The sequence below is a fragment of the Schistocerca americana genome, chromosome 6 (genome assembly GCF_021461395.2).
Source record: "Schistocerca americana isolate TAMUIC-IGC-003095 chromosome 6, iqSchAmer2.1, whole genome shotgun sequence".
In the NCBI taxonomy this organism is placed as follows: Eukaryota; Metazoa; Arthropoda; class Insecta; order Orthoptera; family Acrididae; genus Schistocerca; species Schistocerca americana.
This window is the reverse complement of record NC_060124.1, coordinates 286,719,590-286,736,906: the sequence shown is the minus strand read 5'-3', so window position 1 is coordinate 286,736,906 and position 17,317 is coordinate 286,719,590. Positions and strand designations below refer to the sequence as shown.

At 44.9% G+C, this 17,317-nt stretch overlaps 1 protein-coding gene across 2 annotated transcripts in view; it reads right to left on the bottom strand.

The window, feature by feature from the left end:
- Positions 1-17,317, bottom strand: part of LOC124619535 (sister chromatid cohesion protein DCC1) — a 105,868-nt gene that overhangs the window by 34,137 nt on the left and 54,414 nt on the right. For both annotated transcript variants that reach the window (XM_047145995.1, XM_047145996.1), the window contains one exon: positions 13,008-13,227. In XM_047145995.1, coding sequence (XP_047001951.1) covers positions 13,008-13,227 — 220 coding nt within the window. The remainder of the gene's footprint in view (positions 1-13,007; positions 13,228-17,317) is intronic.

Here is a 17,317-nt window from a genome sequence, read left to right as displayed (position 1 = left end):
TCAATTAAATTCAATATTTCTTCTTTTACCCAAGGATTTCTACTAGCCCTCGTCTTTTTACCTACTTGATCCTCTGCTGCCTTCACTACTTCATCCCTCAAAGCTACCCATTATCTTCTACTGTATTTCTTTCCCCCATCCTGTCAATTGTTCCATTATGTTCTCCCTGAAACTCTGTACAACCTCTGCTTTAGTCAGTTTATCCAGGTCCCATCTCCTTAAATTCCCACCTTTTTGCAGTTTCTTCAATTTTAATCTACAGTCCATAACCAATAGATCGTGGTCAGAGTCCACATCTGCCCCTGGAAATGTCTTACAATCTAAAACATGGTTCCTAAATCTCTGTCTTACCATTATATAAACTAGCTGATACCTTTCAGTATCTCCGGGATTCTTCCATGTATACAACCTTCTTTTATGATTCTTGAACCAAGTGTTAGCTATGATTAAGTTATGCTCTGCACAAAATTCTACCAGGCGGCTTCCTCTTTCATTTCTTAGTCCCAATCCATATTCACCTACTATGTTTCCTTCTCTCCCTTTTCCTACTCTCGAATTCCAGTCACCCATGACTATTAAATTTTTGTCTCCCTTCACTATCTGAATAATTACTTTGATCTCATTATACATTTGATCAATCTCTTCGTCATCTGCAGAGCTAGTTGGCATATAAACTTGTACTACTGTAGTAGGCGTGGGCTTCGTGTCTATCTTGGCCACAATAATGCGTTCACTATGCTGTTGGTAGTAGCTTACCCGCACTCGTATTTTTTTGTTCATTATAAAACCTACTCCTGTATTACCCCTATTTGATTTTGTATTCATAACCCTGTATTCACCTGACCAAAAGTCTTGTTCCTCCTGCCACCGAACTTCACTAATTCCCTCTATATCTAACTTTAACCTATCCATTCCCTTTTTAAATTTTCTAACCTAGCTGCCCGATTAAGGGATCTGACATTCCACGCTCATTTTCCTCCCAATAATGACGTCCTCTTGAGTAGTCCCTGTCCGGAGATCCGAATGGGGGACTATTTTACCTCCGGAATATTTTACCCAAGAGGACTCCATCATCATTTAACCACACAGGAAAGCTGCATGCCCTCGGGAAAAATTACGGCTGTTCGCAGTACCAGCACAGCAAGGCCATTTTGGTTAGTGTTACAAGGCCAGATCAGTTAATCATCAGACTGTTGCCCCTGCAACTACTGGTGGTCATATCTATACAAAATGCTGTGGGGACCAAGTTAGTTGATCAACACAGTACATTGTTTTGCGAGTTGCTCTGCCTTTGATATTGTAGGAGTTACCAGTGGTGGAGCTGGAATGGGTGGTTGTGAATGGGTACATGGGGAAGGTTTTACAGGGAGGACTGCACAGGTAGGAAGTCTGGGATAGGGATAATGGTTTAGGAATCTCATAAGGTTTGATAGGATATTATGAAAGTTAGAAGGGTGATGAGAGGCTACAATACATGGTGTGGGGGAGGAAATCAGGGAGACATGATCTCATTTCAGAGCCTGACCTGAGAAAATCATAGCCTTGGCTCAGGAAAGTACTGCAGCATTCACAGCCTGGGTGGTACTAGGTGACAAGGGTTGTGCTTCTGAGCTTTTCGGAAGTGGGAGCTATATTAATAAGACAATGAGAGGAGGGTACTGCTGGGGAGGTATGTCTTTTAACAATAACTGATCACTGGTTTCAGCTGAGCAACCAGCCAGCTTTGGATCAATTAATAACATGACTGCAGTGTCTAATCACTAGATTGGGTGAAGACACACTGCCATCAATGTAACACCTGCTTGTGCACCATGAAAGTAAACACAAGTAAAGTTTTGCATGTTGCAAGTTGATGAAACAATCGTGTAAGCAATACCTTTCTTCTTCGGTCATGTAAGAATGTCACACACACTTTACAGTAACGTAGCACCATTAAATACAACACTCCAACGCTCTTCTTTACCATCCTCTCCCTCCTCCCCCCAACCCCTCCCTCACAGCATCCTGATGCGGCACCTTGCAACCTTGTCTGGCTACCATATACTCTCTGAATGCTCCACCAGGCAGCACTGAATCCTCTTCCCCCACCACCGCCCTGCCATCCCTTGTTTCCCTACCTCATTTCGGACTGATGCTTGCAATCGATGTGACACCACTGGATTCTGGCCCGAATGGCCCAAGCCAGTGGCCATGTGTGCTTGAGCTGTGATGCTTGTGTGTGCATTTTCTTTTCTGAAGAAGCCTTTCGCCAAAAGCAGAATGTTGACAGTCTTCTTGCTGTGCCTGTCTGCAACTCAATGTCACATCATTATGGTGAGTAGCAATCCATTCTTTTCATAATACTGTTGGTATTCCATACGCAGTCATAAGTCATCCACATGACACAGACGCATACTATGATAAGACAACAAGAAGTATTTTAAGTATATTCTAGGAGCACAACTGAATACTGCACACAAATGGCTTCAAGCTCTTTCTTTAACAATATTCACGTATACTCATATGGATATACTCTTAATTCTGGAATTTATGGAAATGAAGTTCTGTTAGGGATTTACGAACAATATATTCCCTGTGTGTGTGTGTGTGTGTGTGTGTCTGTGACTTGCCTCATTCCTGCAATTTAATGTTTGGAATTACTTATTTCACTGCACTTGTCCTAACAGGTTATGGGTCCAGACATCATTAAGTATTCTGGTAAACAGAAGAAAAGGCTCACGGAAATAGTCTTGAATTCAAGAGTGTAGTGAAAGCTATCGGGATGAGCTGTGCGAATTTGCTGTGGAAGCATATTTACGCTTTGACTATTTGCGAGACATAGTGAATGGTACACTGAAGCCCACTGAGTAACATTATTCATATAAGGACTAAAAATAAATGTTGTGTGACTAGGGCCTCCGGTCGGGTAGACTGTTTGCCGGGTGCAAGTCTTTCGATGTAACAACACTTCGACGACTTGCGCGTCGATGGGGATGAAACGATGATGATTAGGACAACACAACACCCAGTCCCTTAGCAGAGAAAATCTCCGACCCAGCCAGCAATCGAACCCGGGCCCTTAGGATTGACATTCTGTCGTGCTGACCACTCACCTACCGGGGGCAGACATGTAAGGTCTGGAAGGCAAGAATAAAGTAGATATAACTGATTCATCCAGTGGACTATGAACACACAGAGAAAGCTGCAATGGCAAGACACAAGGAAACCTAGATTATTCTGGGAGCTTATAACCACTCCACCAGATAAGTGCAAAAATGTGGATGAGTACACCAACCAGATAATATCTACATCAAATGAACTCAGGGACATTGGGAATGAGATTGCCAGTGAATGGATAGGCACACTATTGCTAGTAGGACTACTTAAAAAATGTACAACCATGGCTGTGGGGTTAAAATGCTCAGGCATACTGATTATGAAAGAAAGTCTAAAAGCGAAGATGTTGCAGGACATGAAAAATACGTCTGAGTGCCATACTCCAGAGGAGAGAACAGCTTCAACACTTTATTCTAAGAAGCAAAAGAAGAAACCAATGAAGTTCTACAACTGTCAGAAGATGGGTCAACTGCATCCCAATGCCACAAAAGGTCAAAAATAAACAAAAAAGGTACGATGCAAATAGCCCAGAGAGGAGAACTGCTAATCTATGTAAAGCACACTCCTTTTATTACTTTTACGTAATTTCAGGTAGAGGGGAGATAAAGGCAAGAAAAGGGAAACTGCACCATATACACACAGTGTTTATCGCAACTGCACCGACTATTTCAGCATGCTTCCCAACTGACCCACACTTCCATTGTGCGCCACCTAACCGCATTCCCCATCCACATCCTCCATGCTTGCTGCTCTGAGATTCCCACAGGAGGTTGAATACAATTGTGCACCTCCACTAAAGATGGTAGATTCATGTCCCATTGAGGCATTGAGGTGAATCAATTATATGAATGCGTGGTTCCTGTTCTTACAGTTTTAAGTGCAAGGGATAAGCGTGAAACTACGAACTAACTACTACGACAATCTCATGCTCTGCTAAAAAATTGGCAACTTTGTGAAACACTGGCCAAAATTACATTAATTTCTATCAACTTAAAAATTTTTGTTGTATTTGAACAGGTTTGCAATGAAAGTTCTCATACATTTATGGATATCGTATACATACTGTCACAATCTGAGGCCAGAAGAACCCCCAAAAACCTAAACATCAATGGGAAATACTTCAATGGAATGTCCTCTTTTAACTACTTGGGAGCCCTAATAACAAATGATAACAGTATTGGAAAGGCTATAAGGGAAAGAATACAAGCAGGAAACAGAGCTTACTTTGCAAATATGCTGCTTTTCAAAAATAGCCTTGTTACGAGAAAAACTAAACTGCTAATATATAATTCCTTAGTCCGCCCAGTTATCACATACAGCTCAGAGGTATGGACGTTGACAGAAAACGATAAAAATGCACTAAGAAGCATTGAGCGGAAAATACTACGCAAAATCTATGGGCCAATAAGGAAGGAAGAAGGCTGGAGAATATGCTACAATGCTGAATTACAAAAGTTAATACAAGGCAGGGACATAGTAAACTTTGTGAAATCACAGCAAATACGATGGCTAGGACACTTGGAGAGAATGGCAGAGGATAGAATTCCAAAGAAAATTATGAAAGGTATGATCCATTCAATTAGGCGAAAAGGGAGACATAGAAGAAAATGGATCAACGAGGTAACAATGGATTCCACCAATATGGGAGTCCGGAGGTGGGAAAGAGCAGCAAATAACCGAGAAGTGTGGAGGAAGATTGTTGAAGAAGCCAAGGGTCACCAAGGGCTGTAGCGTTACTGAAGAAGAAGAAGAAGAAGAAGAAGAAGTATACATACTGAACATCTATGCTGAATACTGAACATCTATGCTGATTTTTAAGTGAAGGCAACATTCAAAGGCAAACATCTTGTTCTTCAAAAACCATTACTTGATTCTGAACACAAGTCAGTATTATATTTGATTATGAGAAGCTGTAATGATTTACCTAGTGGGTTGCAAATGAGGAATTCGGTCATTGTTAACATACTAGAATACTGCTGAAAAATGTTACCAGCTTCTAATCAGCTTTAGAACAAGATAGTGACATTCAGATTAAAGAAGAAAGAAAATTAATCTGGAATTCAATGTTTAAAAAACAAACTGAATCACATTAAACTAACTGCAATTGTTATCACAAGAATAAATTACACCGGAAAACCCACTGTGGAAATAGTCCAACAGATGTCACTACATCGTGGGACAAGCAACAGCGCAAGAATTGAAATGAATTGTGATTGAGATCTTTTGATTGGTTGGTTGGTTTAAAGAGAGAGAATGGACCAAACTATGAGGTTATCGGTACCTTGTTCCAAATAAGACAGTGCCACAAGTTTGAGAATAAAACGGACGAAACATATAACACAAAACGGAAAGAAAGGAAAACCCACAAGAACGAAGGAAAGGCAACGAACATTAAAAGGAACACAAGAGGACAAGAAAACAACAAAGAGACGCTAGAAACAGAAGAGAGTAAAACATGAAAGCAGATTACAGTGGCACGCCAACCACGAGAATAAAAAGGGAAAGCCAGCCACTCTGCAACACATTAAAACCTCCACCCTAAAAGCACTAGGGTGGAAGACACAGGGGACAAAGGACATGCGCTAAAACCTATATAGAAATATAAAACTCACTCTCACAGATAAAACATAAAACTAAAGCTGCTGTGGAGGCATTGTTGCCCAACACTGAAGGCAGGGTGCTGGGAAAGTTAAAAGTCTGCCACAGAGCGGCTAAAAGTGCACAGTCCAGCAAGAGGTGGACGACTGTCATTTGGGAGCCACAGCGACACTGAGGTGGGTCCTCGCGACGAAGTAGGTATCCACGCGTTAGCCACGTATGGCCAATGCGGAGCCGGCAGAGGACAACTGATTCCCTGCGAGAGGCCCGCTTGGAAGACTTCCATACATTCATAGTCTCCTTTATGACACACAGTTTGTTATGCGTGCTGTTATGCCATTCCATCTCCCAAAGCCGGAAGACCCTGCGCTGCAAGACAGAGCGCAGGTCAGCTTCGGAGATGCCTACCTCCAGAAGTGGTTTCCGCGTCGCCTGTTTGGCCAGCCTATCAGCAAGTTCATTGCTGGGGATTCTGACGTGTCCTGGGGTCCACACAAACACCATGGAGCAGCGGGACTGTTCCAGGGCATACATAGACTCCTGAATGAACGCTACCAGAGGGTGGCGAGGGTAGCACTGGTCGATAGCTTGTAGGCTGCTGAATGAGTCAGTACACAGGAGAAATGACTCACCAGGGCATGAGTGGATGTACTCAAGAGCACGAGATATGGCCGCCAGCTCTGCAGTGAAAACACTGCTGCCAACTGGCAAGGAGTGCTGCTCAATATGTCCTCCATGAACATATGCGAAGCCTAAGTGACCATCAGCCATTGAGCCGTCGGTGTAAACCACTTCAGAGCCCCGGAACACGTCAAGAATCGAGAGGAAGTGATAGCGGAGAGCGGTGGGGTTAATGGAGTCCTTATGGCCATGCAAAAGGTCCACTGGGGTTAATGGAGTCCTTAGGGCCATGCAAAAGGTCCAGACAGAGCTGTGGCCGAGGCATACACCATGTAGGCATATGTGAACAGACCGCAAGCAGAGGTGGTAAAGGGAAGAACTCCAGTTCGGAGAGAAGGGACCGGATGCGAACCGCAATCGTTAGCCCCGATCTGGAACGCCGATGCGAGAGATGGACTGCCAAGGGCGGGAAAAGGAGACAGTTATTTGGATGCACAGGGGAACTATGAATGTGTGCTGCGTAACTGGCGAGCAGTTGCACACGTCTGATCTGTAGTGGAGGGACACCAGCCTCCACCAGTATGCTGGTCACCGGACTCATCCTAAAAGCTCCTGTCGCTAATCGAACCCCACAGTGGTGCACAGGGTCGAGTAAATGCTATGCAGGAGGCGCTGCAGAACCATAAACCCCGCTCCCATAATCGATTCGGGATTGGACAAGGGCTCTGTAGAGCTGCAGCAGTGTGCAGCGATCTGCACCCCAATTGGTGTTGCTCAGGCAACGGAGGGCATTGAGGTGCTGCCAGCACTTCTGCTTAGCCTGACGAAGATGAGGGAGCCAAGTCGATTGAGTGTCGCAAACCAGTCCTAGGAATTTATATGTCTCCACTACAGTGAGTGGATCGTCATTAAGATAAAGTGTGGGTTCTGGATAAACAGTATGACGCTGACAGAAGTGCATGACACACGACTTTGCGGCTGAAAACTGGAAGCTGTGGGCTAGAGCCCATGACTGTGCCTTGTGGATGGCTCCCTGGAGGTGCCGCTGAGCAACAACAGTACTGGAGCAGCAGCACGAAATGTAGAAGTCGTCTGCATAGAGAGAAGGTGAGACGGAGGGCCCGACTGCTGCTGCTAGACCGTTAATGGCCACTAAAAATAGAGAGACACTCAATACAGAGCCCTGTGGGACTCCATTCTCCTTGATATGGATAGAACTATGGGAGTCACCAACTCGGACACGGAAAGTATGGAGGAACAGGAAGTTTTGGATAAAAATCGGGAGTGGTCCCCGGAGACTCCACTCATACAATGTGGCAAGGATATGACGTCGCCAGGTCGTGTCATATGCTTTATGTAAGTAAAAAAAAAAAGACGGCAATCAGGTTTTGCCGTCTGGAAAAGGCGGTTTGGATGGCAGACTTGATGGTCAAAAGATTATCAGTGGTAGAGCGACCCTGGCGGAAGCCGCCCTGACATTGATCCAGCAAGCCACATGACTCCAGGACCCAGCCCAACCGCCAACATACCGTATGTTCCAGCAGCTTACAAACAACGTTGGTGAGGCTGATGGGCTGATAGCTATCCACATCAAGTGGGTTTTTACTGGGTTTGAGCACTGGAATGATGGTGCTCTCCTGCCATTGCGATGGAAAGACACCATCTCACCAGATCCGGATGAAGATGACGAGAAGATGAGGCTTGTAGTCAGACGAGAGGTGTTTTATCATCTGGCTGTGGATCCAAACAGGCCCAGAGGCTGTGTCGGGGCAATGAGCAAGGGCACTGAGGAGCTCCCAATCTGTAAATGGGGCGTTATAGGATTCACTGCAGTGTGTAGTGAATGAGAGGACATTCCGTTCCACCCGCCATTTGAATGTGCGAAAGGCTGGGGGTAATTCTCCGATGCAGAGGCTCAAGCAAAGTGCTCAACAATCGCATTTGCGTTGGTACATAACTCGTCATTTATGATAACACCGGGGACAGCTGTTGAGGTCTGGTACCCGAAAAGACGTTTGATCTTTGCCCAGACTTGGGAAGGTGCTGTGTGGCACCCAATGGTGGAGACGTATCACTCCCAACACTCCTTCTTCCATTGTTTGATACTGTAGCGAGCACGGGCACGGAGCCTTTTAAAGGCAATGAGATGCTCCAGGGAAGGGTGCCACTTATGCCGCTGTAGAGCTCACTGACACGCCTTAATTGCTTCAGTGACTTCCGGCGACCACCAAGGGACAGCCTTACACTTTGAGCACCCTAAAAAGAGAGGGATAACATTTTCTGCAGCAGAAACAATTTTGCTAGTCACCTGCTCAACCATCACATCGATGTTACCGTGGGGAGGAAGATATACATTGCAGACAATTATTTCCTGCATCTTCCTTATTCTGACAGCCACTGCTTCAAGAGGGCTTTGAAGGGGCACATGTTCACTACAGACCAAGTTTAGGACCTAAACACAAACTCCACCTGACACTCGATTATAGACGCTCTGGTTCCTGTAATATCCCTCATATTCCCTTATAGCCACAGAGGGCAGGGGTCCGCATTGCTGGGAACCAGGTTTCCTGGAGGGCAATGCAGATAGCAGGTGTAAAGCTTAACAATTGGCGTAGCTCAGCCAGGCGGTGGAAAAACCCATCGCAATTCCACTGGAGGATCACATCATGAGACTGGGAAGGCAGCATGGAACATTCAATGAGGTAGTTTATGCCTCAGAGTCCCCTGCTGCCACTGATTTATTGCCTGAGCAGTCTACATCCATTGTGTCTGAGGGTCTGGCGAGATCTCGATCATCAGCGGACACCAAAATCTCCACCCCATCCTCAGCCGCAGAGCTTGTAGGTAGCGGTGGTGTGGGTGCTACCCCAATTTCCTTGGTCTAAAGGGTTTTCTTTTTGGATTTCTCTCGTTGCTCCTTGGGTTTCCCTGGCTAGGAGGACTTCACTGGCTCAGTCTCCGGGACAGGCTGAGCATGAAGCCGTACGACCAGCTGCTTTTGGGCTCTTCAGCCACTGGCGGGTGGTGTCTTTCCCACTAGAAGAAACCTGGGAAGAGAGTGACCCAAGGGACCCCTTCCTAGTGAAAGAAGCCAAAGAAGACTTAAGCTTCTCCAGCTTAGAAGTGGGGACAGATGTCCCTGATGTTTGGGGGGGAGGGGGTGTTACTCCCGAAGTAGGTGGTGCAGGAGCAACGGGGAGGGAAATGCCCCCCACGATCGAGGGGGCAGGTGTAGTCTTCCGGCTCTGAGAGGTGACCTGGGTTGGCGGAGCTGATGGTGCCAGAACTGTTGTAGCAGCAGCGTAAGATGATGTCATATGTACAGGATGCAGGTGTTCAAATTTTCTCTTAGCCTCAGCGTAGGTCCACAATTTTCCTTTCTTTCTGGAGAATCCTGCAGTCAGGCGAGCAAGGCGAATGGTGCTCTCCACAGTTGACACAGATGGGAGGCAGGGCACATGGAATATTGGGATGTGATGGGCGTCCAGAATCTTGGCACGTGACGCTGGAAGTACAGCGGGGAAGACATATGGCTGAACTTCCAGCACTTAAAGCACCGCATCGGGGAAGGGATATAGGGCTTTACATCACACCTGTAGACCATCACCTTGACCTTCTCGGGCAATGTATCACCCTCAAAGGCCAAGACGAAGGCACCGGTAGCAACCTGGTTATCCTTCCGACCTCAGCGGACACGCTGGACGAAATGTACACCTCGCCGCTCTAAATTGGCGCGCATCTCATTGTCGGACTGCAAAAGAAGGACTCTATGAAATATGATACCCTGGACCATATTTAAGCTCTTACGGGGCGTGATGGTTACAGGAACATCCCCCAGCTTGTCACAAGCGAGTAACTCCCGTGACTGGGCAGAGGATGCTTTTTTGATCAAGACTGACCCAGATCTCATTTTGGACAAGCCCTCCGTCTCCCCGAACTTCTCCTCTAAATACTCAATAAAAAACTGAGGGTTCATCGTCATGAAAGATTCCCCATCAGCTCTCGAACACACAAGGAACCGGGGCGAATAAGATTCGCTGCCATCCTTAGCCTGACGTTCTTCCCATGGTGTTGCCAGGGAGGGGAACGATTTGGGGTTGTACTTCTGTGCCCTGAATTGAGTTCGTAATCACTTAGAAACAGCTGGTGTTTTACCACCAGCAAGAGATGATGGACTACGCTTCATCGCGGGTCATCCGCCCTGATGCCACCCACTCCGACCACGGGCCCTCCCCATGGGCGCCACCCAGTCGCAGCAAAGGCCACCTGGCAGGATGGCCTTTGCCGGGAGTCCCGATGCCCAAGGAGGATGGGCATCTACCCCTTGGCATAGGTGGGGAGTTAATGGCGAAGGCATCAGCAGAGCGATCCCTGTGTGTGTGTGGTCAGGGGGCTACAACCAATAGGGTACATGGCGGCCCCACCACAACGGACTGGCTACCATGCTGGATATCAGGTGCAAAGAAGTCCATGATCATTGTCAACACAGAAATCGACATTGCATACTGCATGGTGGAAAATGCACCCAGGAAGGTGTCATCGCCATGAGATGGAGAATGGGCAGGACTGCAATGGGATGACAAGAAAGTGGGCTACATATCTCAATGCACGATGGAAACGATGTATCTTGTAAGGTACCCTTCGCCAACTGGCTCACTCTTCGGGAAAATTTTGAAGAATGGAGTCAAAACCTACAGGGGACTGTCACAAAGGCTGAAACGTGTGAAACTCCTTTTAGTCACCTCGTACGACAGGCAGGAATACCTAGGGCCTATTCTAACCCCCTGACCCGCAGGGGGACGATATCTTTTATTTATGTATTTGTCTTCGTTGTTGTTGTTGTTACATATGACCTGCACCCTAGAAGATATTGCCACTGCTGCTCAAGCACAGGATTTAGTTGGAGGGAGCATAGTGACACCAGCTTGGTTGTGAACTAGTATCAGTGCAGGGAGGGGAGTAGCGAGTGGACAGAAGTTACGCTTTGGTGCCAACCTGAGAATGTAAACAGTGTACTTTGGCTTTTTATGAACATCTACCATGTTTAAACTGCAGTTTACCTGAATTTATTTGCACTCAGAATCGAAATGACTTTAAAACTGGCTAAATACTCAAGAATAGCACACATTTCCACAGGAGATGCTAAAAGTCTATCTAGATTTGGACCGGTGGCATACTTATGTATTTAGTGCTGCAATACTGTCAATGCGCACTGTGAGGTATGATGGGAACGGTAGCAGCTGAGTCAGCTGCTGGTTCTACACAGCCAATGAGAGAAGGGCAGGAAGACGACGTGTTTGCAAGCAAGAGACACTGTAACATTCTCACATCAGTACACAAGCGAAATACATCACAAACCAGCTGTGTTCTCAGGTTCCACTATGACAACAGCTTTAGAAATCTTAACATATTTAAAAGAAACAATCAAATATTTGTGACAGAGGAGGTATAAGTTTCACAACTTGTCTGTGATGATGATGATTACAAATAGTGATACCATAGACAACAGGCACGGTAAACAAAAATGGGAGTGAAGATAACAATTAATGTAAACAATTTCTATTTTTTTTTATTTATTTCCCTTGTATTATCAAAACGTGGACATCAATAAATTGCACATGTTTAGAAAGGTGTAATGTTGATGTAACCATTTAGACAGATACCTTACATCGATAAAAGTTTGTAGTTTTGATTAGTCAGAATATGTCAGAGCAACAACTGAAGACTAGCAGATAAAGACAAACCGCAGTTTTTGCAAAATGATATACCACAGAGCAAAAAGGGATAATAACGAGAAGCATAAAACTGAAAGAGAAAATATAACTAACTGTTGCTTTAAGCGATCCAGAAGAAGAGAAGTCACTGATGGCTCTCTCAACTTAAAAATGAATGAATAAAAAGTTAATTTTCCTCTCTTCTGTTAAGCTTCGCTGTATAAACATAATTCATGACAGTAGTAAAAGTGACAAACCACTGTATAGTTAACAAACCCCTCCCCCTCCCCTATCCCTCTCCATGTTGCCCAAGCTAACTACACTGTATTGACGCTGCAGCTTACCTAGGATGAGGGGTGGTGTTGGCAGAGTGAACGAGAGGAAAACAGCAGCAGGGAACAGTAGGCAACATTGAAGGGAAGAGTTGTTTATGGTTGAAAGAGAAATGTAGGAAGCACACAGGATAGGAATGTGGCATTGGTGATAGAACAGAGAAGAAAGTGGACTTCAGAGAGAAGGAAATGAGTGTAGAAAGAGTGAAGTGGGATTAAGGGAACCGGACTGGAGGGAGTTGTGGTACAGGGACTGTGGGGGACTGAAGCAAAGAGGATTGCACGATATAATGCACATGCCCCTAAGTCTATCCAACATGTCCCTAATCCCCACGAACCAGGTGCAAAGCAGCACCTCTTCATAACCTCTGACTGAAACAATTTAAGTACGCATCAACTATTTGATGAACCGTTACCTTTACGCCTTCCATTGTTTATATTCCACTAAGTACTTTTTATTGCCATATTTCTATCTATTTATACCAAAGATCCACTTTTAACGGAGCGAGTGTAACTACATATTATGTGCATATTCTTATACACAGCCAGTGCTATACATACAAAGGACATTAGCAACCGAAATAGTGATGTTTCTACCTGTCAAATACACAATAAATTATTTCACGGAACAAATGATATAGTTTACCTTTTATGCATACAGCTTGTGTCTCCTGGAGAGCTGCTTTCAGTTCCATTCCACTTGCCTGCACGTGTTCTAAAAGATCATCAAACGTATACAACTGTCCCTCTAATTCATCTTCCAGTTCTGGACCGCGATAAGGTGCTTCCTTCAAAAGCTGATATAGTTTCTTCAATTTTGGTTTTGATGGATGCAGTTCAAAATATTTGTAGAAAACACCCAAAACCTGAACACACAAAACTGAAATTTATTATAAAACAATGGAAAATCCAGGATGGACCTTAACAATATTATAAAAAGGACTGGTGCTACTCCCCATACAGATACTGAGTCGCAGATAGGCACAACAAAACGACTGACACAAAATGAGCTTTCAGCACACGCGCACACACACACACACACACGCACACACACACACACACACACACACACACACACACACACATGACAACAGTCTCTGGCAGTTGAACCCAGACTACAAGCAGCAGCACATCATGAGAAAGGCAATTGGATGGGGATAAGGAGGAGGCTGAGGTGGGGAGAGAGAGGGATAGCAGGGTAGGGGTGGGGGACAGTAAAGTGCTACTACACTTCGAGACAGCGTCGATGGCCTCCCGGTCGACGATGCGCAGTAGACAGCTGCGCAGCTGGCCAATGAGCCCTCATTTGGTTTCCGCGCCTCGTACTGTCTGAAGCTCCGTCATATTTCAGAGTTTTACTATGTTTTACGTGTGGAAAAGTGCGGTTGGCCAATTTCTGTTGTATACTGGGTCTTCTCTGAGTTTTGCCATAATGGCTGAAACACCTAAACATCGTCAAGTGTTTCACAAAGAGGCAAGAGACCTTATTTTTAGAGTGTACTCTTTCTTCAAGCGTGAGGCAGTTTCAGGCGAGCCGATCTGCGAGGTTGCCAAAGTGCAGGAACGTACTGCAGTGGCCTGTGGCGATACTGGTGTACGAACTGTCACGTACCTTATACAGGAGACAAAGATGTCAGAGCAGGCAGTTGGCAATGTGGTGTTTCGGTCTCCAGGGAAAAAACATAGCGTTCCAAAGAGGGTAAAAGGAATCGACGACTTCGATTAAAATGTGTTATGTCACAAGGTTTTCGAATTTTATGAAAGAGGCGAGTTCCCCATAGCAGCTAAATTGTGCACTGTTATGCATGAAGCTACTGGGTTTGATGGAAGTGCAAGATCAATGCAAAGAATGTTGAAGAATATTGGATCTAAATACGTAAAGTCCAATGACGGGCGCAAATTTTTAATGGAGTGTAATGATATTGCTGCTGCTAGAATTATGTTTCTAAGAAAAATGCACGACATCAGATATAAAGGAACATCAGCTGTCTATTACTTGGATGAGACATGGGTAAATCAAAGCCAAACTAGAAATTTTATTTGACAAACAACATATGGACAAAGCAGTTTGAAAGTTCCAGTGGGAAAAGGAGGGTGTCTTATAATATGTCACGCTTGTTCTGCTGCTACCGGGTTTGTGCCTGAAAGCAAACTTATTTTCAAATCAAAATCAAAAACCACATCTGACTACCATACCGAAATGAACGGAGAAACATTTCGAGAATGGTTTCAGAATCAGCTGTTGCCTTATTTGCATCCAGACTCTGTCATTGTTATGGACAATGCAAGCTATCTCACTGTTGTCGTCAACAGGCCTCCCACTATAAGCACAAGGAAAAGTGATATTGTTTCTTGGTTGCGAAATAATAATGTATCGCACAGTGAAACACAAACAAGAGCAGAGCTTTTGGAACTGGTGAAGATGTCAAAGACCAGCATTAAAAACTACGAAATTGACTCGATAGCTAAGCAACATGGACACAGAGTGATATGAGTATCTCCTTATCACTGCCATTATAACCCCATTGAACTGGTGTGGGCACAGGTGAAGAAATACATGGCAGACAAAAATACTACATTTAAAATAGCCGACACTGAAAGACTCGCCCATGAAGCAATAGAGAAAATCACCGTTGCTGATTGGGAAGCTTGCATGCGTCACAATGACAAACTGCAAGAAGTAGATCACCAGAAAGAAGTTGTCAGAGATGAAATAATGGATTCGTTAATCGTCAGTCTAGCTCTCATATCCAGTGACTCCACTTCCGAAGACAGTGACAATGAAAGCTCCGAGTAAAAAGGTATGTGAATGGAATGTAAACTTACTCTGTAATTATCATGAACATTTACTTTCTTCTCAAGCTGTCTGTGCCGTAGAAAGCAGTTCAGTGGAATATCTATTCTGTAATGACAATTTTATTTTACTTCTTTTTTTTCTCTCTCTCTCTTTAAATTAAATGCCTTTTTATGCTGCAATCTGTTTTATTAATCCAGACACATTTAGAATTTTATTTTAAGGCATCATTGGTGGTTATCATCTGATGTAGTACACTGTAGCTATTATATGCTGTCATGTAGATTTTAAAACAGTTTACGCCCTTCTTTTTGCATAAATAAATTTTACTTATGATTATATGCAGAAATAAGGACGTGAACCGTTCTTAAATCTACAATGACCGCTTATAGCCACAGTGTACTATTTCAGATGATATCCACCGATAATGCCTTAAAATAAAATGCGAAATGCATCTGGATTAATAAAACAAATTGCAGTTAGAAAAGACGTTTACTTCAAAAAACGATTATTTATATACTTGCTGCGGATAATGGCCATTCCAACAAATTTGTTTATTTTACTTCTCTCTCTATTCTGTCTACGATATAACGTAGATTAAAATACTGTTCATCCTGGGGGCTGGGGTGGGTATTTTAGATTTGATTCTTTCGTCTTTTTACTTATAAAGCAAGAGGAATGGAAGGCGTAATCTTTCTGTAAGGTGCAATTTATTATAGAATCCATTCTGCAGTGAGAGAGTATGTATCACTATTTCGTAATGTAGTTACTACTGGGAAAAATTGAATAGACATTCCATTCTGTTATGTGTATGTTGCAGTTATTAGGTACATTTAATAAATTTATCATGGAACGGGGAGTAGAGCACCATGAACCTGACTGTAACAAGACAGGTCAAACACCGGCTAAAGTAGCTGTCCGTAGTGTAGCTGCCGTCAATTTGCCCATCACCAAGCTGACAATGCAGCACTCCTAGGAAGCTGCACGGCACGGCGCGGCGACAGGCCATTAACACTGTCGCGGACTATAGTGCGAACATGCAGGGATCAGGTGGAGAGTGGGGAGTGGGAGAGCAGTTAGGTGCAGTAGGTTGAGAGGTTAGACAGAGGGCAGGGGGGAGAGGGGGGGGGGGGGAGATAGCAGAAAAGGAGAGAAGTAAAAAGACTGGGTGTGTTGGTGGAATTAGGACACTGACTAATGAGGGTTGAGGCCAGGAGTGTTATGAGAATGTAGGATATACTGCAGGCAGAGTTCCCACTTGTGCAACTCAGAAAAGCTGGTATTAGTGGAAGGATCCACATGACACAGGCTGTGAAGCAGTCAGTGACATTGACAACAGTGAGTTGGGTGGCATGCTCAGCAACAGGTTGGTAGAGGTGTTTCTTGGCCACTGTTTGTCAGTGGCCATTCATGCGGGTAGACAGCTTGTTGGTCATCACGCCCATGTATAATGCAACAAAGTGGTTCCAGCTTACCTTCTGGATAACATGACCAGTTTCATCGTTAGTCATTGTCCTTACCCATCTAGCCCCTTCCCTGTTTCCATTCCAGCACTACACAGCCCTCTATTCCACCAACACACCCAGTCCTTTTTCTTCTCTCCTTTTCCGCTACCCATCCCCCCTCCCCCCTCTCCACCACCCTCCATCTAGCCTCCTGATTGCACCTAGCTGCCCTACCCTCTCTCCACCTAGCCCCCGGATGCTCCCACCAGCAGCAGCTTACTGTTCCCCACTCCTACCCAACTCTCCCCCCCCCCCCCCCCCCCCCCTCTCGTCCCTGCCTCCTCCTTACCACCATCCTGTTGCCTCTCCCATCATGCACTACTGCTTGTAGTCTGGCTTCAGCTACCAGGGACTGTGGTTTGGTCCTGCGTGTGTGTGTGTGTGTGTGTGTGTGTGTGTGTGTGTGTGTGTGTGTGTGTTTTTGAAAAAGGCCTTGTTGGCCGAAAGCTCATTTTGTGACATTCTTTTTCTTGTGCCCATCTGCGACTCAGCATCTTCGCTATATGGTGAGTAGCAGCCATCCTTTTCATGATACAGTTGAAATGTCTTATAGATTACCTTCATTATCCTAAAGTTTAGGCTTTACCATAAAAGGCTCAGTACCATCCTGAAAGCATGAAGTCTGATGTGGCTGTTGGATGGTTTCCACAGGCAATA